This window comes from Elephas maximus, chromosome 10, assembly GCF_024166365.1.
Source record: "Elephas maximus indicus isolate mEleMax1 chromosome 10, mEleMax1 primary haplotype, whole genome shotgun sequence".
In the NCBI taxonomy this organism is placed as follows: Eukaryota; Metazoa; Chordata; class Mammalia; order Proboscidea; family Elephantidae; genus Elephas; species Elephas maximus.
Genome location: NC_064828.1, coordinates 117376718 through 117402425, shown reverse-complemented (window position 1 = coordinate 117402425; position 25708 = coordinate 117376718). Strand labels below are relative to the sequence as shown.

Below are 25708 nucleotides of genomic sequence, written 5' to 3'. Positions count from 1 at the left end.
GGCCGGATGGATGGAGGCGGCGCCGCGGGCCGGCTGCAGGCGCCTCGGAGGGACGCGCAGGTGAGCGCCGCCGGCTCTGCTTCGAGCCGCAGGCACAGGGGCTCCGGGCGGGCCGGGAGGGGGCGACGGGAGGGCCGGGGCGGGCGACAGGAGGGCCGGCGGGGGGCGACGGGCGGGCCGGGGGAGGCGACGGGCGGGCCGGCGGGGGGGCTCGAGGGCGGGCCGGGGGGGGCGACGGGCGGGCCGGCGGGGGGCTCGAGGGCGGGCGGGGGGAGGCGACGGGCGGGCCGGGAGGGGGCTCGAGGGCGGGCCGGGGGGGCGACGGGCGGGCCGGCGGGGGGGCGACGGGCGGGCCGGGGGAGGCGACGGGCGGGCCGGCGGGGGGGCTCGAGGGCGGGCCGGGGGGGGCGACGGGCGGGCCGGCGGGGGGCTCGAGGGCGGGCGGGGGGAGGCGACGGGCGGGCCGGGAGGGGGCTCGAGGGCGGGCGGGGGGAGGCGACGGGCGGGCCGGGAGGGGGCTCGAGGGCGGGCCGGGGGGGCGACGGGCGGGCCGGCAGGGGGCGACAGGCGGCTGGGGCTCCGAGCCCGGCGGAGGGGTCTGGGGGCGGGTCCGGCCTGCGCGGCCCGGGTGACCCCGGACTCCGACCCCGGACACTGACGCTCCGGGCGCCGCCGGCCCCACGGCGGGGAGGCGGGAGCCCCTCTGGAGCGCCGCAGGCCGGCCCCGAACGCTGCCCCGTGCGCATCGTAAGCAAGCTCTCGGTCCTCCGCCTCGTTCAGCATTTGTTTCTGTTACTGTTTGTCTAGCGATTTGCCGTTTCCAGAGCGTTTCTCCTTTACGCTTCCTTTCTCCTGGGTGCGCTACGCCAGCGACCGGGAAACTTGGGCTTTCGAGGCATCTGTGGGCAGCACTGCCTGTTCCCACAAGCGCCCAAGCTTGCAGACCCCGGGGGAACCTCCGCCAAGTACTTGGGCTCTTCTGGGAGTCTGCGCCATCGCCATCGCATTTCTACCTTTTAGGAGGCATCTCCTGCAGGGGCGGGGCCGGCTCTTCAATTAGTCAACCCTGAAAAGCTTGGGTGCGGGTGTTGGCGGTGGGGAAGGGCGGCTGGAAGCCAGATGTCTTGGGCTAGAGTCGTGGCGCTTTCACTCTGGGTGCGATGGGGTTCAGGAAGGGGATGACATTATCCGGCTGCGCTTCCTGCTGTGTTAAGAATAGACTGGGGTTTGGGTGGGAGACTAGGGACAAAATAGCAAGGCTAGTTAGAAGGATTTCATAGTTGTCCAGGTAAAAGATGACAGTGGGTAGGACCAGAGTGGTAGCAGTAAAGGTGGTAAGAAGCAGTTGGATTGTGGATATATTTTGAAGGTAATAGACATGTTTGCAGATGATAAAATAATTACAATACTTGCCATAAAAGTATAAACAGTGTGCTATGGAAAGGTGGGGAGTTAGAGAAGCCTTGGGAGGTGTAAGGTGTACTTTTAAAGTATGGGTACAATTTGGATTTCTTTCAGTAACTGTTAGTGGGTTTTATGGAACATAGGATTACATTGAGCCTGTCCATAGGATGCCTGCAATTTCAAATATCAGAAAAATTGAAGATTTTATAGTCACATACTCCATTCAGAGTGTTAAGTGTGTTGCCTTTTACATTTTACTCTTTCTAGGAGAAATTCAGCATCAGTGTTAAGGTTTAGAACCTGTCATTGTTACACCTTTAGCTCAAATAGGGTACAAACTCATCCCAAGTCACAGTGCTATTTTTGTGTTTTATCAAAGTATCACAAAATGTTAACACCTAGCATTAATTGAGGAAGATGTCAGCTTTCTAAGATTTATATAAAAGTGCTTAAAATGAACCAGAGACCTACATCATCCTGAGACCAGGAGAACTAGTTGGTGCCCGGCCACAACCGATGGCTGCCCTGACAGGGAGCACAACAGAGAACCCCTGAGGGAGCAGGAGATCAGTGGGATGCAGACCCCAAATTCTCATAAAAAGACCAGACTTAATGGTCTGACTGAGACTAGACGAATCCTGGCGGTCATGGTCCCCAAACCTTCTGTTGGCCCAGGACAGGAACCATTCCCGAAGATAACTCATCAGACATGAAAGGGACTGGACAGTGGGTAGGAGAGAGATGCTGATGAAGAGTGAGCTATTTGTATCAGGTGGACACTTGAGACTGTGTTGGCATCTCCTGTCTGGAGGGGGGATGGGAGGATAGAGAGAGTTGGAAGCTGGCAAAATTGTCACGAAAGGAGAAACTGGAAGGGCTGACTCATTGGGGGAGAGTAAGTGGGAATACGGAGTAAGGTGTATATAAACTTATATGTGACAGTTTGACTTGATTTGTAAACGTTCACTTGAAGCTCAATAAAAATTAATTTAAAAAATGCTTAAAAGTGATAAGTTAGAGGTTGAACGGGTTGTGTCAAAATAAGCCTTCCTCAAAGAAATCCTATTAACCTGTCAAATAAAAGAGAAGCTGGTGAGATGCGTTGGCCTTTTTTAAGACTTACCCTTGTGGTAACAGGAACGTGAGGCCAGGGCTCCGTGTTGCTCAGCCCACGGGGCACACAGCAGCAGCAGGACGACCATCCACCTGCGTGATGGAACGAGCACTGAACTCGGAGTGCAGAAGCTTGAGTTTCCAGGACAGCTCTTTTTCTCAAAGATACTTTATTTTTAAAGTGTAATAACTAACAGATACTTCTCACTCTAACTGTGTGCCAGGCACCATGCTAAGCACTTTCCATATATTCGCTCCTTCAGTTCTCTCAGTGTCCCTTTACCATAGAAGGTATTGTTAGCTTTTCATTTTAGGGGGGAAGAATCTGTACGTGAGAGATTTAAACGTCTAGCCCCAAGTTGCCCGGTAATTAAGTGGCAGAACTAGATTCTAGCCCTGATCAGTCTGCCCAAGAGCCCTTTAACCCGTACACTGCACTGGCCACTTCTTGTTTGTGTTGAGAGGATTTCCCAGACTGCAGCTGTGATAGAGAGAAAAGTAATCATGATTAAGACATTGCATTCTAGCCCTTAGTTGACCGTTGCAATGTCAGTTGCAAAGTCAGACTTTAAAAGTGACAATTTGAAATCTGCGCTGCTCTAGAAATCTTTCTGTCATTGTTCTTTCAACAGTGTTTATATAATTCTTTCTACACCTATTCTTTTGTCAGCAAGGACAAAGCTGACCTCTGCAAATTTTCTCCATCCCATTGATGCTGTGAATTTGGGATGAAACGATACATTCTAGTCAATTAAGAAGTAGAGTAAAGAATTTAATAGTCAATATCTTGACAACCAGTTTCATGAATTCTCCCAAAACACCAACACAGCTCCAGAAGTATACCAACAGACGGAGAAAGAACTGGTTGCTAAATAATTGAGGTATGATGTTTGAAGGAATTATTTTTGAAACTTTATATGGGGTGATGCAGTCAGTCTGCCAGAGTAACTGAGAGCAACCTTAAGGTATTCCAATTTTTGAAGGCGCTGGCAACACAGTCTTGCTCAGAATCTGGTAGAGAGCCAGTTCAGAGCTTAAATGGAAAGCAAAGAGTGTTTCTGTTTTTATCTCTCTCTAGATATTGATTTGTTTTATGTTGGTTAGAAGGGACTTTATTTAAATAAGGCACCAAAGGATTATTTTCTAGAGGGTTATACAGAAATAAAAACCTGTAATTCCTGGGATTTATTTTTTAAACATTCAGTTTTGAGAGTCTTTTCTTAGAAATCTCATTTACAGTTTCTGGTTTTGAACAAAAGGTTGCTTACAGGGTTTTCATGTTGCTGCTTATTTACATTTTAAAAGGTTTCTCAGATTAACACTGTGTGCTTCTTCACCCACCTTGATCAGAAACGGCACGATGTAAAACCGGTTGCATAATCTGTAATTACCAGGTTGTGTGTGTGTCTGTCCTTGCAGAGAGGGGAATGCAAAGAAACTTTATAAATAGATACGTCAGTGGAAAAACAAACCACCTTTGTTTAACTAAACTTTCTATTTGTAACGCTACAAAGGGTTCTCATTTTAAATGTTTAATTTCACAGTCAAGGTACATGTTTCAGAACTATTGAAAAGAGATCAAATGTTATGTGTTACATGAAATAAAAGTTTAAGTAGCTTTTAGTTTGCCTAAATTCTAAGGCAGGAGCCCTGGTGGTGCAGTGGTTAAACCCTTGGCTGCTAATTGAGCTCACCAGCCACTCCGTGGGACTACAGACCTGGCCATCTGCTCCTGTAAAGATTACAGCCGGGGAAACTCTGCAGCAGTTCTACTCTTGTCATAAATAGGGTCACTCTGAGTCGGACTCAACTCAAAAGCACCTAACAACGAATTCTAAGTGTTACTAATTTTGGTTGATTAACTTTATTGACCTTTATGTTCAGAACATTGAAATGCAGGTTAAATTCAAACCTCTCCTTTCATTTGGAACTGGTAACTGCTAGTTATTTTAACTTTATTAATAGTTGTTGTTAGGTGCCATCGAGTCAGCTCCAACTCATAGCGACCCCGTGCACAACAGAACGAAACACTGCCTGGTCCTGGGCCATCCTCACAGTTGTTGTTATGCTTGAGCTCATTGTTGCAGGCACTGTGTTGATCCACCTCACTGAGGGTCTTCCTCCTTTCCACTGACCCTATACTCTGCCACGCATGATGTCCCTCTCCAGGGACTGATCCCTCCTGACAACATGTCCAGGGTATGCAAGACGCAGTCTCGCCATCCTTGCTTCCAGGGAGCATTCCGGTTGTACGTCCTCCAAGACAGATTTGTTCTTTTGGCAGTGCATGGCATATTCAACATTCTTTGCCAACGCCACAATTCAAAGGCATCAATTCTTCTTCGATCTTCCTTATTCATTGTCCAGCTTTCACACGCATATGATGCGATTGAACATACCTGGCCTTGGGTCAGGCGCAGCTCAGTCCTCAGGGTGACATCTTTGCTTTTCAACACTTCAAAGAGGTCTTTCGCAGCAGATTTACCCAATGCAATGTGTCTTTTCACTTCTTCACTGCTGCTTCCATGGCTGTTGATTGTGGATCCAAGTAAAATGAAATCCTTGACAACTTCAGTCTTTTCTCCATTTATCATCATGTTGCTCATTGGTCCAGTTGTGAGAATTTTTGTTTTCTTTATATTGAGGTGAAGGCTCATACTGAAGGCTGTGGTCTTTGATCTTCATTAGTAAGTGCTTCAAGTCCTCTTCACTTTCAGCAAGCAAGGTTGTGTCATCTGGATAAGGCAGGTTGTTAACGAGTCTTCCTCCAATCCTGATGCCCTGTTCTTCTTCATATAGTCCAGCTTCTCGGATTATTTGCTCAGCATACAGATTGAATAGGTATGGTGAAAGGATACAACCCTGATGCACACGTTTCCTGACTTTAACCCAATCAGTATCCCCTTGTTCTGTCCAAACAACCACCTCTTGATCTATGTACAGGTTCCTCATGAGCACAATTAAGTGTCCTGGAATTCCCATTCTTTGCAATGTTATCCATAATTTGTTATGATCTACACAGTCGAATGCCTTTGCGTAGTCAATAAAACACAGGTATACATCCTTCTGGTATTCTCTGCTTTCAGCCAGGATCCATCTGACATCAGAAAGATATCTCTGGTTCCACTTCCTGTTCTGAAACTGGCCTGAATTTCTGGCAGTTCCCTGTCAATATACTGCTGCAGCCATTTTTTTTTATATTAATTTTTATTGAGCTTCAAGTGAATGTTTACAAATCAAGTCAGACTGTCACATGTAAGTTTATATACACCTTACTCCGTACTCCCACCTGCTCTCCCCCTAATGAGTCAGCCCTTCCAGTCTCTCCTTTCGTGACAATCTTGCCAGCTTCCAACTCTCTCCATCCTCCCATCCCCCCTCCAGACAGGAGACGCCAACACAGTCTCAAGTGACCACTTGATATAATCAGCTCACCCTTCATCAGCATCTCTCACCCACCCTCCGTCCAGTCCCTTTCATGTCTGATGAGTTGTCTTCGGGAATGGTTCCTGTCCTGTGCCAACAGAAGGTTTGGGGACCATGACCGCCAGGATTCGTCTAGTCTCAGTCAGACCATTAAGTCTGGTCTTTTTATGAGAATTTGGGGTCTGCATCCCACTGATCTCCTGCTCCCTCAGGGGTTCTCTGTTGTGCTCCCTGTCAAGGCACTCATCGATTGTGGCTGGGCACCAACTAGTTCTTCTTGTCTCAGGATGATGTAGGTCTCTGGTTCACGTGGCCCTTTCTGTCTCTTGGGCTGTTAGTTGTCGTGTGACCTTGGTGTTCTTCATTCTCCTTTGCTCCAGGAGGGTTGAGACCAATTGATGCATCTTAGATGGTCGCTTGTTAGCATTTAAGACCCCAGACACCACATTTCAAAGTGGGATGCAGAATGTTTTCATAATAGAATTATTTTGCCAATTGACTTCAAAGTCCCCTTAAACCATTGTCCCCAAACCCCCGCCCCTGCTCCGCTGACCTTTGAAGCATTCATTTTATCCTGGAAACTTCTTTGCTTTTGGTCAAGTCCAGTTGAGCTGACCTTCCATGTATTGAGTGTTGTCCTTCCCTTCACCTAAAGCAGTTCTTATCTACTAATTGATCAGTAAAAAAACCCTCTCCCACCCACCCTCCCTCCCCCTCCCCATGACCACAAAAGTATGTGTTCTTCTCAGTTTATATTATTTCTCAAGATCTTATAATAGTGGTCTTATACAATATTTGTCCTTTTGCCTCTGACTAATTTCGCTCAGCATAATGCCTTCCAGGTTCCTCCATGTTATGAAATGTTTCACAGATTCGTCACTGTTCTTTATCGATGCGTAGTATTCCATTGTGTGAATATACCACAATTTATTTAACCAGTCACCCGTTGATGGACACCTTGGTTGCTTCCAGCTTTTTGCTATTGTAAACAGAGCTGCAATAAACATGGGTGTGCATATATCTGTTTGTGTGAAGGCTCTTATTTCTCTAGGATATATTCCGAGGAGTGGGATTTCTGGGTTGTATGGTAGTTCTATTTCTAACTGTTTAAGATATCACCAGATAGATTTCCAAAGTGGTTGTACCATTTTACATTCCCACCAGCAGTGTATAAGAGTTCCAATCTGTCCGCAGCCTCTCCAACATTTATTATTTTGTGTTTTTTGGATTAATGCCAGCCTTGTTGGTGTGAGATGGAATCTCATCGTGGTTTTAATTTGCATTTCTCTAATGGCTAATGATCGAGAGCATTTTCTCATGTATCTGTTAGCTGCCTGAATATCTTCTTTAGTGAAGTGTGTGTTCATATCCTTTGCCCACTTCTTGATTGGGTTGTTTGTCTTTTTGTGGTTGAGTTTTAGCAGAATCAGATAGATTTTAGAGATCAGGTGCTGGTCGGAGATGTCATAGCTGAAAATTCTTTCCCAGTCTGTAGGTGGTCTTTTTACTCTTTTGGTGAAGTCTTTAGATGAGCATAGGTGTTTGATTTTTTGGAGCTCCCAGTTATCGGGTTTCTCTTCATCATTTTTGGTAATGTTTTGTATTCTGTTTATGCCTTGTATTAGGGCTCCTAGGGTTGTCCCTATTTTTTCTTCCATGATCTTTATTGTTTTAGTCTTTATGTTTAGGTCTTTGATTCACTTGGAGTTAGTTTTTGTGCTTGGTGTGAGGTATGGGTCCTGTTTCATTTTTTTGCAAATGGATATCCAGTTATGCCAGCACCATTTGTTAAAAAGACTATCTTTTCCCCAATTAACTGACTCTGCGCCTTTGTCAAATAGCTGCTTGTATGTGGATGGATTTATATCTGGGTTCTCAATTCCGTTCCACTGGTCTATGTGCCTGTTGTTGTACCAATACCAGGCTGTTTTGACTACTGTGGCTGTATAATAGGTTCTGAAATCAGGTAGAGTGAGGCCTCCCACTTTCTTCTTCTTTTTCAGTAATGCTTTGCTTATCCGAGGCTTCTTTCCCTTCCATATGAAGTTGGTGATTTGTTTCTCTATCACCTTAAAAAATGACACTGGAATTTGGATCAGAAGTGCATTGTATGTATAGATGGCTTTTCGTAGAATAGACATTTTTACTGTGTTACGTCTTCCTATCCATGAGCAAGGTATGTTTTTCCACTTAAGTATGTCCTTTTGAATTTCTTGTAGTAGAGCTTTGTAGTTTTCTTTGTATAGGTCTTTTACATCCTTGGTAAGATTTGTTCCTAACTATTTTATCTTCTTGGGGGCTACTGTGAATGGTATTGATTTGGTTATTTCCTCTTCGATGTTCTTTTTGTTGATGTAGAGGAATCCACGTGATTTTTCTATGTTTATCTTATAACCTGAGACTCTGCCAAACTCTTCTATTAGTTTCAGTAGTTTTCTGGAGGATTCGTTGGGGTTTTCTGTGTATAAGATCGTGTCATCTGCAAATAGAGATAATTTTACTTCCTCTTTGCCAATCTGGATGCCCTTTATTTCTTTGTCTAGCCTAATTGCTCTGGCTAGGACTTCAAGCACAATGTTGAATAAGAGCGGTGATAAAGGGCATCCTTGTCTGGTTCCCGTTCTCAAGGGAAATGCTTTCAGGTTCTCTCCATTTAGAGTGATGTTGGGCTGCAGCCATTTTTGAATGATCTTTAGCAAAATTTTGCTTGTGTGTGATATTGATGATAAAATTGTTCTGTAATTTCCACATTCGGTTTTCTTGGGAATAGGCATGAATATGGATCTCTTCCAGTCAGTTGGCCAGGAAGCTGTCTTCCATATTTCTTGGCACAGATGAGTGAGCACCTCCAGCGCTACATCTGTTTGTTGAAACATCTTGATATTCCATCTATTCCTGGAGCCTTGTTTTTCGCCAGTGCCTTCAGAGCAGCTTGGACTTCTTCCTTCAGTACCATCGGTTCCTGATCATATGCCACCGCCTGAAATGGTTGAATATCTACTAATTCTTTTTGGTATAATGACTCTGTGTTCCTTCCATCTTCTTTTGATGCTTCCTGTGTCGTTTAATATTTTCCCCATAGAATCCTTCACTGTTGCAACTCAAGGCATGAAGTTTTTCTTCAGTTCTTTCAGCTTGAGAAATGCTGAGTGTGTTCTTCCCGTGGGTTTTCCATCTCCAGCTTTTTGCACGTCATTATAATGCTTTACTTTGTCTTCTCGAGCTGCCTTTTGAAACTTCTGTTCAGTTCTTTTAGTTCATCAATTCTTCCTTTTGCTTTAGCTGCTTGACATTCAAGAGTAAGTTTCAGAGTGTCCTGTGACATCCATCTTGATCTTTTCTTTCTTTCCTGTCTTTTCAATGACCTTTTGCTTTCTTCATGTATGATGTCCTTGATGTCATTCCACAACTCGTCTGGGCTTCGGTTACTAGTATTCAGTGCGTCAAATCTATTCTTGAGATGGTCTCTAAATTCGGCTGGGATATACTCAAGGTCATATTTTGGCTCTCGTGGACTTGCTCTGATTTTCTTCAGTTTCAGCTTGGACTTGCATATGAGCAATTGATGGTCTGTTCCACAGTCGGTCCCTGGCCTTGTTCTGACTGGTGATATTGAGCTTTTCCATCGTCTTTTTCCACAGATGTAGTCAGTTTGATTTCTGTGTGTTCCATCTGGTGAGGTCCATGTGTGTAGTCACCGTTTATGTTGGTGAAAGAAGGTATTTGCAATGAAGAAGTCGTTGGTCTTGCAGAATCCTATCACTCGATCTCCAGCATTGTATCTATCACCAAGGCCATATTATCTAAGAAGAAAAATCTTTCTGCACCCTAGATCCTGTATTTTCCAATGTATCATAACTTTAAGTTCTTTTCTTACTAAAAATACTGTGTTCTTTTCACCATAGAAAAGTTAGACTATTAAAAAAAATTAAGCCGTTAATTATTACCTTAACTTTTAATAGAAGAACAATAACTTCAGTGGAAGAGAGTGGTAAAGATTTAGAGAAGGACTCAATACTAACCCTTCTACCAACTCTCATTCCTGCCCCAGGCCCAGTGCCAATGCCTAGAATTTTTTAGTTAGTTCTGGTAGTGTAGTGGTTAAGAGCTCGGCTGCTAACCAAAAGGTCGGCAGTTCGAATCCTCCAGCCGCTCCTTGGCAAACCTGTAGGGGTAGTTGTGCCCTGTCCTGTAGGGCCGCTATGAGTTGGAATCAACTCAGTTGCAGTGGGCTTCCTTGGATTAGATCAGTACTTCTCAAATTTGTGCTCACATATTCTCTTCAGAGGCAAAGGAAGCCCAAAGGTGTGGAAGTGTGGCTTGAGACTTCAAAATATTTGTGTTTTTTTCCTTCAGAATTCTAGGCAGTTCTGCATTGTCCTCCGTTAGGTTGTTACTCTGGCTGTGTAAGGTGTTTTCCAGGAATGCCCACCATGCTCATTCTGTGGTTTTGTGTGCCACAGAGCTGAGTACCACAGCCTGGGAAGAAGTGTTAGAATTTTTTCTTTGGTTTATTCATTCATAAGATATTCATTGAGGACCTGCTTTATGCCAGACACTGTGCAGGTGATACACACAAGTCCCCGTCCTTACGGGCCTGTGGTAGTAAAGACATAAAAATCATGTGTAGTGAGGTATGGTAAGTATGGCGGTGCCCATACAGACAGTGCCAAGGAGATAGTAACTGTCTTGAGATCAGAGACAGCCCCTGAAATAGGTGGATTTGAGCTGAATTTTGAAGGACTAAAAGCCTGCAAAATAGTATTAAATCACAGTTTTTTAAAAGTGTGGCTTACAAAGCATTGTATAATGAGTATGTGTCAAAAATGTATTTAACTCGTTAATGAAGGAACCAGCAAGATGGTAAAGTTGGTTCAAAGTAATATCGTAGAGACCAAAGTATATGTAGTCAATGAAAGAAAAGATATAAGATTTCAAAGTTACCTCAAATTGGCTGATGGGGTTTCCACTTCTGTGTAAGATAAACTAACAGACTGGATTGACCCTCCCAACTGAAACAGCAGAAAAGTTGGCAAATATATGAAACAGAAGTTCTCAGGACTTTGAACAGTAGGCGTTGAAGGAGAGTGATTTCTGAGAGACAGTAAACAAGGTAAGCCCTACAGTTTCCCCATTTTACTGCCTGGAAGGACTTTACAGACCACAGCACGGGAAGGAAAAACCCTGGAGAGCCCAGCAGGGTCCCTAAGCTGAGGACATGGAGCTAGGAGTCTGGGAAGATCAAGGTAGTTAGGACAGATTATTAGAATGTAGAGAGTTGCAGAGAGAGCTAGAGCGCCAGGTGGAGATACACAGGGATCCCCCTTCAGCCTTCTGTTAATACCCATCAACACATGGGTGTGAGAAAACAACCCAAGGCTGAGGAGAGAGCTGCCCGGAAGAATTAGAGCAAACAATCTTAGAAGTTCATACAGAACTAGGGATAGCTCCTGTTGCCATCACCCAGAACGGATAGTTTTCATAATTCACAAGGCCTTGAGTAGAGTACTCAGAAAGGTTTTGCCTATATGTTGTTAGTTATTAATTGCTGTCAAGTCAGCTTGAGCTCACGGCAGCCCACGTACAACAAGAAGATACTTTGCCTAGTCCTGCACCATCTTCATGATCATTGGTATGTTTGAGTCCACTGTTGAGTGTCTTCCAACGTAGGGGGCATGTCTTCCAGCATGACACCTGGCATTATTCTGCAGTGATCCATAGGGAATTCATTGGCTAATTTTCAGAAGTGCCTTTCTTCTAAGTCTGCAGTCTGGAAGCTCCCTGATACCTGTCCACCAAAGGTGACCCTGCTGGTATTTGAAATACTGGTGGTATAGCTTCCAGCGTCACAGCAACACACAAGACATCACAGTATGACAGACTGACAGATAAGTGGTAGTTTGCCTCAATTAAAACCCATGGGGTTTCCAAGGTTGTAATCTTTACGGAAGCAGACAGCCACATCTTTCTCCTTGCAGAGCAGATGGTGGGTTCAAACTGCCGACCTTTCGGTTAGCATCCAAGGGCTTAAGCACTGTGCCACGCCACCAGGGCTCCCTTTGCCTCAACAAACCAAAAAAAAAAAAAAAAAAACCATTGCTGTTGAGTTGATTCCAACTCATAGTGACCCTGTAGGACAGAGCAGAACTGCCCCGTAGGATTTCCAAGGAGTGACTGGTGGATTTGAATTGCTGACCTTTTTGGTTAGTAGCTGAGCTCTTAACCACTGCACCACCCGGCCTCATTTGCCTCAGTAAATGAGGCAAAATTAACAAGAGACTAAAAGCAGCTTCCACCACTTATCTGTGGTTTGTCGTACTGTGGTGGCTTACATATTACTGTGATTTTGGAAGCTGTGCCACCAGTATTTCAAACACCAATGGGGTTATCCATGGTGGACAGGTTTCAGTGGAGCTTCCACGCTAAGACAGACTCAGAGAAAGGGCTGGCAACCTCCTTCCAGAAGTTAAGTATTAAAAATCTTGTGGCACACATTGACTCACTTGGTTTGGACTCATCATCAGGAGGGATCAATTTCTGGAGGAGGACTTCTGTTTGGTGAAGTAAAAGGCCAACAAGGGCGAGGGAGAAATGGACTGACACAGTGTCCACAATGATGGGCTCGAGCTTGCTGGTGATTGTGAGGATGATACAGGTCTGGGCAGCATTATTACATTCTGTTGTACACGGGAGTTGACTTGACAGCAGCTAACGGTAAATGCAGCTTTGGTGCTGCCTACCAGAGCCTGAAAAAGGAAGATCCACAAGGCTCATGGTGTTTCCAGGTTACTTAACTGCCTACCAGAATAACACTAAATATTTATAGGAATACAAAAAAAAGAAGAAAAAAATGTTTATGGGAATACAAAAATATCCAGCACCATGCAAACTAAAATCAAAGCATTTGGTATCCAGTCAAAAATTACCACTCATGCAAAAAAGCAGGAAAATACCAACCATAATGAGAACATCTGTCAGTTGAAACTGACCCAGAAATGATACAGATAATGAAATTAGTAGACAAGGACATCAAAACAATTGATTATTTTACATGTTCAAACAGGAGGAAATCGAGGATTTTTTCCAACTTCTGAAGTCTGAAGTTGATCAAATATCCATTCAAGATGCATTGATAATTATTGGCAATGGAAATCCAAATATTGGAAACAGAAGAAGGATCTGTAGTTGGAAAACACGGGATTGGTGATAGAAATGACACTGGAAATGGCATGATAGAGTTTCGCAAGACCAAGGACTTAGTCATTGCAGATATCTTTTTTCAGCAAAATAAACTGTGACTATACATGTGGACCTCACTAGATGAACAACACAGGAATCAAATTGACTCCATCTGTGGAAAGAGACAATGGAGAAGCTCAATATCCGTCAGAACAGTGCCAGGGGCCAACTGTAGAACAGACCGTCAATTGCTCATATACAAGTTCAGGTTGAAGCTGAAGAACATTAGAACAGGTCCACAAGAGCCAAAGTACAACCTTGAGTATATCCCACCTGAGTTTAGAGACCATCTCAAGAATTGATTTGATACATCGAACACTAATGATCAAAGACCAAAGACCAGACCAGACATCAGGAACATCATACATGAAGAAAGCAAGAGGTCGTTAAAAAGATGGTAAAGAAAAGACCAAAATCGATGTCAGAAGAGACTCTGAAAGTCGTTCTTGAACGTAGAGTAGCTAAAACAAAAGGAAGAAATGAAGAAATAAAAGAGCTGAACAGAAGATTCCAAAGGGTGGCTTGAGAAGACAAAGTATTATCCTGAAATGTGCAAAGACCTGGAGGTGGAAAACCAAAAGGGAAGAACATGCTCTGCATTTCTCAGGCTGTAAGAAATGAAGAAAAAATTCAAGCCTCGAGTTGCAGTATTGAAGGATTCTATGAGCAAAATATTGAACGACACAAGAAGCATCAAAAGAAGATGGAAGGAGTACACAGTCACTGTACCAAAAAGAATTGATCGATGTTCAACCATTTTGGGAGGTAGCATATGATCACGAACCAGTGGTACCGAAGGAAGAGATCCAAGCTTCACCGAAGTTTTTGGCGAAAAACAACTTGGAAGTGACAGGAACAGCTTGGAATCAGGAGCAGGGATCACAGAGGAAGGCCTGGAAGGCTCCCCCAAAGTTGAGAGTGCATCCCTCCTGTCATCTCAGTGCAGGACAGCTTCCAGCCAGGACTGCTCTCTCATTGGCTCTCTGCCATCAGGCTTCCCGTTGGTCCGCCCCTCGCTTCTGGCTGGCTCAGCTCAAGGCCAGTGTATCAGACCGCTCAGCTCTCTCAGCTGTTCTCCATTGTCAGGCCTCCGTGCTGCTAACTGGCCTAGCTCACAGCCCAGCCAATGCAGCAGCTTCAGTACTGCCCGTTTCCCACGTGGCTCTACTTCTCTGCCGGTTAGCTCTCAGCCAGCATCTCTCAGCTGTATCCTTTTTTGCCAGGCCTGGGAGGGACCTCTATGTCCTGTCAACAATGAGCCGTCTGAGGACCTCTTTGTTTCAGCTGTTTATATATCCTAGCCCTCATCTGGCCTCTCACCAGACCAGAGTTCAGCCAATCCTGGGTTAACCACAAGATGTTCATCAACTAAGGTCTAGTACAAAAGTAATATTTTCTCCGTGCAGAGACTGGGTCCTCCCTGGGAGGTCCCCCAAACTGCTTCTCCAGAGAACTAGGGCAAAGGTAGCAACTCCTCAGGAATTAGGGAGAAAATCTTCCAAGCTGTTTTCCAAAGAAGCAAGGCAAGAAGGCCACATGAAAGAACCCATTGCACCACGGCAGGTAACCTCTGAAAACCAAAAAAGGCTAGGAAACATTCTCTCCTGAAGCCTCCAGAAGGAACACAGCCCCACCAACGCCTTGATTTTAGACTTCTTAACCCCAGATCTGTAAGAGAATAAATGTGTTGATTTAAGCCAGTAAATGTGATCATCTGTTACAGCAGCGGTAGCAGGCTAATAAATGTGATGACGTTGACACTCCACAAAGCTTTTATGGAGCGCTTGCTACGTGACAGGCCCAAAAATGTTCATCAACATCATCAGGGTTCCGTTTTTCAAAGCCACCTTACCTCCATAGGAAACCCAGATGGCGTAGTGGTTAGGAGCTATGGCTTCCAGCCAAGAGGTCGGCAGTTTGAATCCACCAGGTGCTCCTTTGAAACCCTGCGGGGCGGTTCTGCTCTGTCCTGTAGGGTCAACTCAATGGCAACGTGTTTTTGTTTTGTTTTACCTCTGTACGTCTCTTTTAGAGCTAAATCAATTACTGCTTTTCATTTTGGATAGACCCTAAGTCAGGATGGTTTTGGTTGCCAGTAAAATAATGGGAATATATTGGTTCTGTTAACTGTGAAGCGCAGAGGTGGGCGCCTGTCAGGGCTCTGGCTCCATTTCCTGTGCATCTCCTGGCTCTGTCTTGCCTTTGTCAGCATCCTCAGGCCAGTTTCCCCTTCTCAAGATGACTACCAGGAACAAGCGGGGCTGTGTACTCTGACTGACAGGAAGAAGCCTGTGTTGATTGATTTAGGACACTCTCTGACTGGGATTGGGGCCAGTCACACTCAAACTTCATGGTTACTGTACTCCGTAGCGGGAGGGGAGTTTGATTCTCCCATGGAAAACCTGGCTGCTGTCAGAATGGGGAATGGGTGTTGGTAAACAGTCAAGGAGTGTCTGCTGTACCCAGCAAAAGGTACATCGTAATAGTAGCTAACAGTGTTTTTAATTCGTGTAATGCTTAAGTGATAAAATCTGTAGTCCCGGTTTTATTTATGTATATCATCATCAAAAGTTCTGATGTGTCTACTGTTTTACGTGTCATTCAGAGATATTTCAGAGAAACTCTGGATGTTCATAGCCTTAGGTGATGTATTTCCTGTGTTGCAGCTCGGTGCTGTGATCAGTGCACAAGCGACAGTTTGGGGACCTCCTTCACCAACCTGTGAGGATTTCTCCCGCTCTGGTACTGGATTCTTTTTCTTTCTCCGCCGTTACAGGTCCTACGCAGCGAACTAGACTCTTGCTAAGAAATCTTTCATATTGTCATACTTTCTCGTGGAAACAATTCTTTTTCACTCAGTTTTTATTTCTGACACCTGTAATTGGAGTATCCGCAACCAGTAACTAAGTGAACAGAATAAGGATGATTGATGTTCATGTGGCCAGGAGATGGAGAGTGGACAGCCCCACTTGAGGACCTTCAGAATATATGTCTTACACGTAAACCCAGGTGTAATATAAAGGGATGTGTTGACTGTTTTTAGACTGAGGTGGAAATTTTCAGGAAATCAAATATTTCCACTTTGCTGTATATTCAGTCAATATTAAGTGTCAGTGGCCTGACGCATTGCTCCAGCAGTAACTGGTGAGTTTATAATTAACTCCTGTTATTAATGGTACATGCCTCGTTCTGTAACGTGCGATGAGAGACCAGATGAAGGATCCTTAAAAACGTCGTTAATTAAAATAGGATGGGTTGTAAATGTTGTTTATACACTTTGCTATGTGATTTTTTTATGAAAGCGTTTTGCAGAGTCTATCATCCTTTGCCCTTAGCACATGGTTTTGGCTTCTGTAACATGCGGATGACCCACGGCCGTAACAGCTGTAGCTCCCTAAAGGCTTCTGCTGGTATTGTGGAGCGGCGGCTGCACAGCAGACTTTCCCCGGGGCTTTTGAGTCCGTCTGTCTGTGGTTGGGTCGCGGTATCTGTGTTTTTTGTAAGCTCTCCCAGGCAATTCTGCTGAGCAGCCAAGGCTGAGAACCACTAATTTAGAGGGTTTTGACTATCATACAAACAGGGCACACATTAGTAACCTCAGAAAAACAGATGGAGTTTATAAGGTAACAGTGATCTGAATGTTTGTAACAAGTTGTCATCTTGGTGAGCCAGTGTGGTCGGGGAGGGACTACGTCTTGGCCGCAGCACTCCAGCAGGTCGGAAATGAGTGTTTGTTACACACGCGAAGGAGTTGCGCTGGGTTCAGAACAGCAGAGTTGCACCCATATCAGAGAAATGAATGACTTAACTCACGTGTAGAGCCCACCAGGTAGAGAGTACACTCCAGAGCAATTTCACATTTATTAACCATCTCATTCATACGTTCTGAGTTTTAACAATACTCACTGCCAATAAAACACTTTCTGCCACCAGCCACAGAAGGGCAGCTTTCAGGACACAGCAACTTGGCGGTAAATCTTGGAGCAAGTTAGAAAGAGGAATAGTATCACTCACAGTGCAGTGTTTGAGCCGGTTCAAGTAAGTGGTGAAAAGGTGAGTTATTAGTAAATAAATGTTGGAACAGTAGACTGCTTGGAAAATAACCTTATGCAAAATAAATTCCAGATGGATCAAAAATTAGGGGAATTTAGAAGACAATTTAGGAGATTTTTAAAATGTAATCATGGGGAGGGGTTTCTTAAGCAAAATTCCAAACCCAGAAGTTGTAAAGGGAACTATTGAGAGGTAGTATGCTGTGATGAGTAAGGACTTGAGCGCTGATTTCAGACTACCTACATTCATTTCCAGTTCTGCCTTTTCCATGCTGTGGTCTTGGAACTAAAAATATGCTACAGCCAATGCTGTCGAGTCGATTCTGACTCACAGCGACTCTGTAGGACAGAGTACAACTGCCCATAGGGTTTCCAAGGCTGTAATCTTTGTGGGAGCAGACTGCCACATCTTTCTCCTGCAGAGCAGCTGGTGGGTTGGAATCACGGGCCTTTCAGTTAGCCGACGATCACTTTAACCACTGCGCTACCAGGGCTTCAAAAATACGCTGTAAACATCCAAAAAGGTGTTTAATCAAGGAAATATTCATTAAAACAATGAGTCATCATTCTTTGCCTCTCAAATTCGCAGAAATTAAAAAGGGTTTTAGAGAGTGTGGTGAAAAAGAATGCAGCCTCTTATATTCTATTTGTCGATGTTGTTAGGTGCCATTGAGCCTGTTCCAACTGAGCAACCTTATGTACAACAGAACGAAACACCGCCTGCCCCTGCGCTGTCCTCACAATCATTGCTGTGTTTGAGCCCATTGTTGCAGCCACTGTGTCAGCCCATCTCACTGAGGGTCTTCCTCTCTTTTGCTGACCCTCTGCTTTACCAAGCATGATGTCCTTCTCCAGAGACTTGTCCCTCCTGATAACATGTCCAAAGTGTGTGAGATGAAGTCTCCCCATCCTTTTAAGGAGCGTTCTGGTTGCACTTCTTCCAGGACAGATTGGTTCATTCTTTCAGCAGTCCATGGTATATTCAGTATTCTTCACCAGCACCATAATTACACAGACGTCAATTCTTCTTTGGTCTTCCATATTCGTTGTCCAGGTTCCACATAAGCACAATTAAATGTTCTTTGCAGTGTTATCCATAATTTGTTGTGCACATGTCAGGTGCCTGTACTCTGTTGGTGGAACATAAAACAGTACAGCCTTTTTCTGAAGGGTGGACTTGCAGTATCTGTTGAAACTTAAAATGAGAATGTCCTTGACGTGGTAGTTGCCTTTCCAAGTATCCATCTCAGGGAAATAATTACATGTGCAAAGAAAAATATGCACTGGGATTTTCTCTGAGGCCTTGTTCAAAATGGCTGAAAACTGTAATATTCTAAGAGCTTATCAATAAGGGCATTAAATCTCCTTTTTTCTTTTTGAAAATCCATATGTCTAACTTTCCTGTGAGGAATTACTGGAAGTGGTTTTAGACAGTGTTTTTCCTAAAAGTTGTTAGCCAGTTAGTGGCAGCTGTAAGGCATAGCTACTTTTAAGCAAAAGATAATATGTTGACTGTCTTCCTGTAAACCAGTTTTTTGCAGAATGGAAACAGACTGCAATCCCATGGAGCTAAGCAGTATGTCAGGATTTGAAGAAGATTCAGAGCTCAATGGTTTCGAAGGAACCGATATGAAAGACATGCGGCTGGAAGCTGAGGCAGTTGTCAACGATGTTCTCTTTGCTGTCAGTAACATGTTTGTCTCGAAAAGCCTGCGCTGTGCGGACAACGTTGCCTACATCAACGTGGAGACCAGGGAGGGGAGCCGGTACTGCCTGGAGCTCACTGAAGCTGGGCTGAGGGTAACTCACTTATCTTTTTAGGAAGGAAAGGGCATTTAAATCTTTACCACTTGATCAAAAAGGAGCCAGTGGGGAGGGGAAGGGTGTCGAATGAGAACTGTCCACTCAGCAGCTTCCAAGGTTATTTAAAGAAAACTGCTTTCTTAAGAATTTTTATTAATTTTGAAGTCTTTCAGCCACATAGGGAAATCGAATATTTTGAAGGAAAAGGAAAAAAAAAACCAAAAAACCATTGCCTTGCGGAGTGTTATTTTGTTTAAATCCTTACTCCCAAAACTCATGTTTTTCTTATCTCTAACTATGTCCACCAAAATTTTGCAGTCCTCCCACTGGGTGAATTCTTTGTGCTGAGAGGATCTTTTCCACCTCTTACAAACATCTCTTCTACTAAAATAACATACTTGTCTCTGCTGTTCACCAGCTCAGAGGTGAGAACAAGAGCAGAATGTCCCATGTCCGGATTTCTAAGAGCGCCGCCCTATTGGCTCTCTATTACAAGTGCCTCTTTACTATAAGTGGGCTTTTCTGGCGGAGGGACCTCTCCAAATCCTTTAAACCAGGATCACGTGTTTAGAAAAGTAGAAAGTGCCACCTGAGAGCAACTTTAAGTAATGATAAAATAAAAGCTTGCTGTTAACATACTATTATGAGAATCTTTGACTGCTGAACAGAGAAATGGGATATTAGCAACTCCAAAATTTAGTTTTAACTTTACGAATTAATTAACCTTCAATCTTGATCAAAGGGCTATGACTTCCTTGTGTTTCTCTCTCTGTTAAAAAGTAATTCCCAAAGACTTTCACAGTATCTTAAGCCAGAGGACAAGGCCTAAGCAGCAAGCACACCATATAATACTGTTTGACAGGTACGTGAACATCGGCTGATTTCACTGGATCCCCTTTGCTGGAAATGCAGGCGAGCCACGTGCACCACATATCCCTCGATGGAGGCTCCCTTTTAGTTGAAACACATCACAAGGTGGCATCTTTACCGCTCTGAATGCTGCCACAGCTACCCTGTAGGTAACTGCTTAGGCTCTGGGAAGATTACCTGAATTAACTACCATATTTTATGCAAATGATGTGCACTATAGGGTTTTTATTTTTTTGCCAACCACACAGCCCCCTCCCACATTATTTTCCAGGCATGCTGGGCACATTATATGTGTGGGCATATTATTTGTGGAAAAAACATGGTAATTTCTGTGTGCTCTTTAGTAAATCCCAAAATTCATACTAAAAGCTTAATAGTGTTTAGAGGTGGTCTTAAAAAGAAATAGGCAAATCAAAAGTAAAGAGAGGTCATCCCAGGTAAGTGAATTCTCTCTTTTATCAGTTAATTCTAAGGGAGCTTTAGTGAGGTAGAAGGGGCTCCGATCAGAGAGACATAAATGTGAATCTGAGTGATGCTGGGTGAGTCAGCCAGCCTCTCTGAGTCCTTCCTTATCTATGTCCTGGAGATGCAAAAGACTACTTAGGCCTTTGGGAATGATGATACTAGTAAAGAATGCAGAAAGAGCTGGGTCAGTCACAACACCTGGCCTGAGGCAGGTGCTCACTCACATGTTTGTCTTTCTCAGTCTGATTCGGCTAGCATTTACTGAGCAGCTATCCTGTGTCTGTAAATACTAAAAGGTTGTATTACAAATACGCGTATTCTGACTGTTGAGTGAGAAATAGCGTCGTTGGAGACGACCCAGTAAACACCTGGCTTTGCTGTCTGTACTGAGATGTCACCTCGTTATTTGATGCCTTTCTTTTGTAGGTGGTCGGTTACGCTTTTGACCAGGTGGACGATGACTTGCAGACTCCCTACCACGAAACCGTCTACTCCTTGCTGGACTCCCTCAGCCCTGCCTACCGGGAGGCGTTTGGGAATGCACTCCTTCAAAGACTGGAAGCTTTGAAAAGGGACGGGCAGTCCTGACCAAGCTTTCCTTCTAGGGGAGGCTGCTGCTGGTACAGAACGTGGGTGCAAAGCTTGAAATCCCTGCGTCTGATCGTACTAGAGAACACATCTTTGCTTTTGTCTTGATCACTTCTTGCTTCAGATTTAGGCTTTTGCCTCAGAACAGTATTGATTAAAGGATTATCTTTGTTAACATCTGATTCGTTAAGGGAATTCTGAGGCCACTGCTGTGAAACCATCGCCAAGATGTTAGTGTTGCTTCATCCAGTATCCCTGCATTTCAAACCTCAGTCAGTCTCTCATTCCTTTGTCACAGGGCTTTGATACTGCCAGCACTGTCTTTCACACAGGAAGTTAGAGATTTGCACAGAAATGTTGAAATTATAATTGCCTAACTTCAGGCTTTGATTCAGCTTGCTAAATCAGGGGTTTACTGCTAGCTTGGACTGACTTTGTAGTCATTATTTTGCTAATGGCCTTATGTATCAACTAGTTTCCCCGCACAAGTTTTGAAATTTACTGCTCCCCGTAAACTCTTTATATTACTAATAGGGGTTGATAAAGGCAAATGAATATTACTTAGCTAGTGTGAAATGAAAAGTGGGCACTGAAACACTTCTGTATTCCTTGCTTGCAGCAGTCAGCCAGCTAAGCAGAGGACAAACGGTTAGCAAATGAATGTAGTAGTTAACTTGTTTCCAAGATTTCTAAGCACATAAGCAAATATAGGAACAGATTCCATTCTTCAACAAAACACATCTTCAACGTGTGTGATTTAGAAGAAGGAAGATTCTGGTTTCCTGGAACAATACTTTGGCCTGTGTTGATTCTTATTCTGAATGTTTGTTCACAATGTACAGTATATATCAAAGTATTTTTGCTTCAACGTTTCCTTTCTATAATGTAGTGCTTTGGTATTCCCACCCGGCTCCTCCTTCCCCAGCAGATGTACACTGTTCCCTCAGTGCTGTCTACCATGTAGCATGAGTGCATTGCATAGGTTTGAAACCAAAGGATGAATGAAGCGTTCAGAGACTTAAATATTTAAAAAATGGAAACTGTATTTTATATTTTATTACTGGTACTTAATGTTTGTAAACTTGGTGAACTGCACTGTGCTGCTTTGTGTTCTCAAGTACACGTTGAATAGTGATGACTGGGGAGTCGCTTTTCTAGTGGTCATCTGAAGCAGCGGCTGGAGAAACGCTCACTGAAAGTCTGCGTCTGGACACACCTTCCTAAATTTCTCATGTGCGGACTTTCTTGTCATTATTAAAAACTAGGTATTTTTAGGCCCTGAAGATCATGTACACCAGAGCAGATTAAAGTTCAGTCTGCAACACTCCTCATCCTCAGATGTCACTGCAGTGCTTTGATTATGTCTGTCACGCCCGCTCATTCTCAGCCTTACTTGCAGATGCGGAACTGAGGAGCAAAGTCCGACTTCAGGTTGAACTTTCTTGTGCTAAATCTCAGGCTAAATGTAAAGGATAATTGTAAAGTTTGAATAAAACTTGTTTACTCATTTTGAGTTAAGTATGATGAAAAGTAATTTAATGTTTAAAAATGGAAACTGTTGGTTTTGCGATAAATGACTGATTCCAAGAGCTTCAGATTCCATTTTTGAATTCCACATTGTTACACTTTGGTTCAAAGTGAATGGAAGTGTTGCTGTTTTTCTCTCTCTGAAAGAGGAACAAGGAGAGAGGACATTAGTAAAACTACACAGATGTTCAGTAGACTACACAGGAACCCAGATATTGACACCTCCTTTCTACCTAGGCCATTAAGGGAATTTAGTCAGATAAACCTTGATTTCACCTCCAAACTGAGGGGGGGACCACACTTTAAATACAGAACTCTCAGAATCAGATTTTAAGAACAACAACAGACAAGTAATGACCAGACAACTTGGAGAAAAATACAGATGTCTGGTAACTGCTTAAAGATGTTCAGTCCCACCAGTAATTAAAGGGAGGAAAGTTAAAAATAGGCCATTTCACCTAATAGTAACTCCTGTTATCTAAGTCAAAATTTAAGGAGCCCTGGTGATGCAGTGGTTAAGTGGTCGGCTGCTAACCAAAAGGTCGCCAGCGTGAACTCACCAGCTGCTCCACCAGAGAAAGATGTGGCAGTCTGCTCTCGTAAAGATTATAGCCATGGAGACCCTATGGGGCCGTTCTGCTCTGTCCTATGGAGTCGCTGTGGGTGGGAGTTGACCCGGTGGCACCCAACAACAACAAATAAGGACTTAGTAAGGAGGCACTCTGGTTTGGAGGATATATTGGTAAAAACTTCTCTGGAAAACAGAAAACAGAAGCCTCTACAAAGCTTCTTATAAAACTTCTGTTACTTCCACGTCTAACAGGGAAATGATTTCTGCAAAAGAAACACTGCAGGAATGTTCATTTCTCTGGTGAAAAGTTGGAAAGACTCTAAAGAGTGGTTAAATTCCAACACATCCATTTAATGGCATGATGTACAACCATTAAAAATCAATGCGGCGGGAAAAATGACAATGGAGAAATAGCTATACTGTGGAAAATAAAACAGGATGAAACCTACATACACTGTAGTCTTTAACCTTAAATGTCGTAGAAGGAAAAATGGAGCAAAATATTCTACAACGTTGATAGTGGTTATCACTGGGTGGTACGGTACATGAGTGTCCATTTTGTTTATACTTTTTCACATTTTCTGTCTTAGTTTGTATGCACTAATTAGGGGTGGAATGCGATAGATGTGGGGTGTGAGCTAGCTGAAGACCTCTCTCTAGCAAAAGCACAAGCCATGCTCTCCTGGCTCATGTCTGCTCCCAGGGGCTTTGAAGAGGCAATCCTATTGTGAGAGGAGCAGACAGCTCACTTCCCACCACGACCACGGCCACCACTCCCCCGCCTTTCTGCCAGTGCCAGAATCAATCACTGCACGGGCCACACAGCCACCAGCAGCCAAGCTCTTCTCTCTCCAGTCTTGGAAAACATAAAATGTGCTGTTGAGGTGTTAGGGGCCAGTGGAGGAGGGAAACATTTAGATTCTAATAGGTGCCACGTTGCGTCAGAACTCTTGAGCCCTTTATTTTATGAATGATGTTCCTGAGACTGGGCCGCATGAAGGAACTTGCTCAGCGGCCCACTAGTGAGCCATAGAGCTGGGTTAGAACCCAGGTCTTCTGACTCCACAGCTATCCCCATACAGTACAGGCTAGTACATGATCCATCGCAGGAACTTTGTGGTTATATGAAAGCTGATTTTGAAAGAGAAAAGGAGAAACAGTAAAAAAGTTGCATATAATATATAATAACAATATTATAATAATGTGATAATAATATACTATAATAGAAAAAGGAGCCCTGGTGGCAGTGGTTAAGAGCTCAGCTGCTAACCGAAAGGTCAGTAGTACAAATTAACTAGCGGCTCTTTGGAAACTCTATGGTGCAGTTCTCCTCTGTCCTACAGGGTTGCTATGAGCCTGAATCGAGTTGATGGCAGTAGGTTTATAATAGAATCTCCTTTCTTAGACAACCAATATGAGATCTGTAAAAATCTCTGGAAATCATCCCCTTGTAATTTTGGAGCTAGCTCGTTTACCTGATCTCTGTAGTATAAACAGTAATGAAACAAAGGCGAGTTACAGTATTTTATGGTGGCGTGGCCAGTTGAATAACTTCCAAAGTATTTACCTGCTTAGCCGCGGTATCAATAGGGGATGCAGAGACAAACCAAAAATCCGAAGAGGAATCAAATGAATTGAACGCCTGAACTAACGTCACTTGAACGAAAACAAGTCTGTTTATTCCAACATCTGCGCTGGTCTCACATGCTTATTTTTAAGCTTAAACTGACAGCAGTTCCTTGTTGATAATTTTAAAAAAGAAAAAGGATTTTGGTATGTGCAAATTATTCCCAAATTGAGTTTGCAGAATTTCAAAGTGTTAATTATTTCGTCAAAATCTAAAGACTTTCAAATGAGACTTGTATGTATAAAAAAGAAAAGTGGTGAATCAGGAAAAAAGCGGAATGAAAAAGGCTTCCATTTATAGAAATGTACCTTAGTCTTGCAGAAAAAAAGTAATTTCACCTTTGGCCACCACTTCAGGAAATACATTCACATAAAGGTCTTATTTATTCCCAAGAGCTCTGCTTGGTTGGTACTTTCACTCCTGTTTTACAGCCAGTTTAAGAGCCTCAGCTGCTGACTGAAAGTTCAGCAGTCCCAACCCCCCAGCCACTCCTGGGAGAAAAATATGGCAGTTGGCTTCCTTAAAGATTAGCCTTAGAAACTTGATGAAGCAGTTCGATTCTGTCCTATCGGGTCACTATGAGTTGGGATCAACTCGACGGCAGTGGGTTTAACAGCTTCAGGAAGGTTAAAAGATTGCTCCCAGTCCCTCACAGATGGCTGCAGAGCTGGAAGTCAAAGCCAAATCACCTGAGTAGCCCACAGTGCAGGGTCTCCAAGCTGCCTGTAGATTTTGGGGCACCTCGGTTATTTGAGGCACCCAGTATTTAAAATAAAAGCTACAAAATATTCTTGCACGTGTAAAATATTTACATTTAACAAAATAATGATTAAAGCAAATGGAAAAAGCCGATACAATCCTGCCATTCCAAGATAACTCCAGGATTTATTCAAAATCCACCCCAACTTTGGGGTCCTGTGCTAAGACAAGTTGAATGCCATCATTCAGCTTGTCAGTCTGTCTCAGTAACTTTCTGTATAATCTTATTTGGAAAGAAGGTCAAAAGCCTAGTTTTCATCCTTC

At 43.7% G+C, this 25708-nt stretch overlaps 1 protein-coding gene across 6 annotated transcripts; it reads left to right on the top strand.

Moving 5' to 3' along the window:
- The first annotated feature begins 1 nt into the window (after position 1).
- On the top strand, positions 2-22473 carry GSKIP (GSK3B interacting protein). Of its 6 annotated transcripts, none has more exons than XM_049899258.1 (4): positions 6-60; positions 17116-17235; positions 18766-19034; positions 20799-22473. In XM_049899258.1, exons 3-4 carry the CDS (start codon positions 18777-18779, stop codon positions 20958-20960), a joined length of 420 nt encoding a protein of 139 aa, XP_049755215.1. In that variant the 5' UTR covers positions 6-60; positions 17116-17235; positions 18766-18776; the 3' UTR covers positions 20961-22473. The 6 variants fall into 6 exon arrangements, with proteins under 6 accessions (XP_049755213.1, XP_049755215.1, XP_049755212.1 ...); XM_049899255.1 differs by lacking the exon at positions 17116-17235 and adding an exon at positions 15849-15924 and having other exon boundaries at positions 23-60; XM_049899257.1 differs by lacking the exon at positions 6-60 and adding an exon at positions 8275-15924.
- The last annotated feature ends 3235 nt before the right edge of the window (positions 22474-25708 follow it).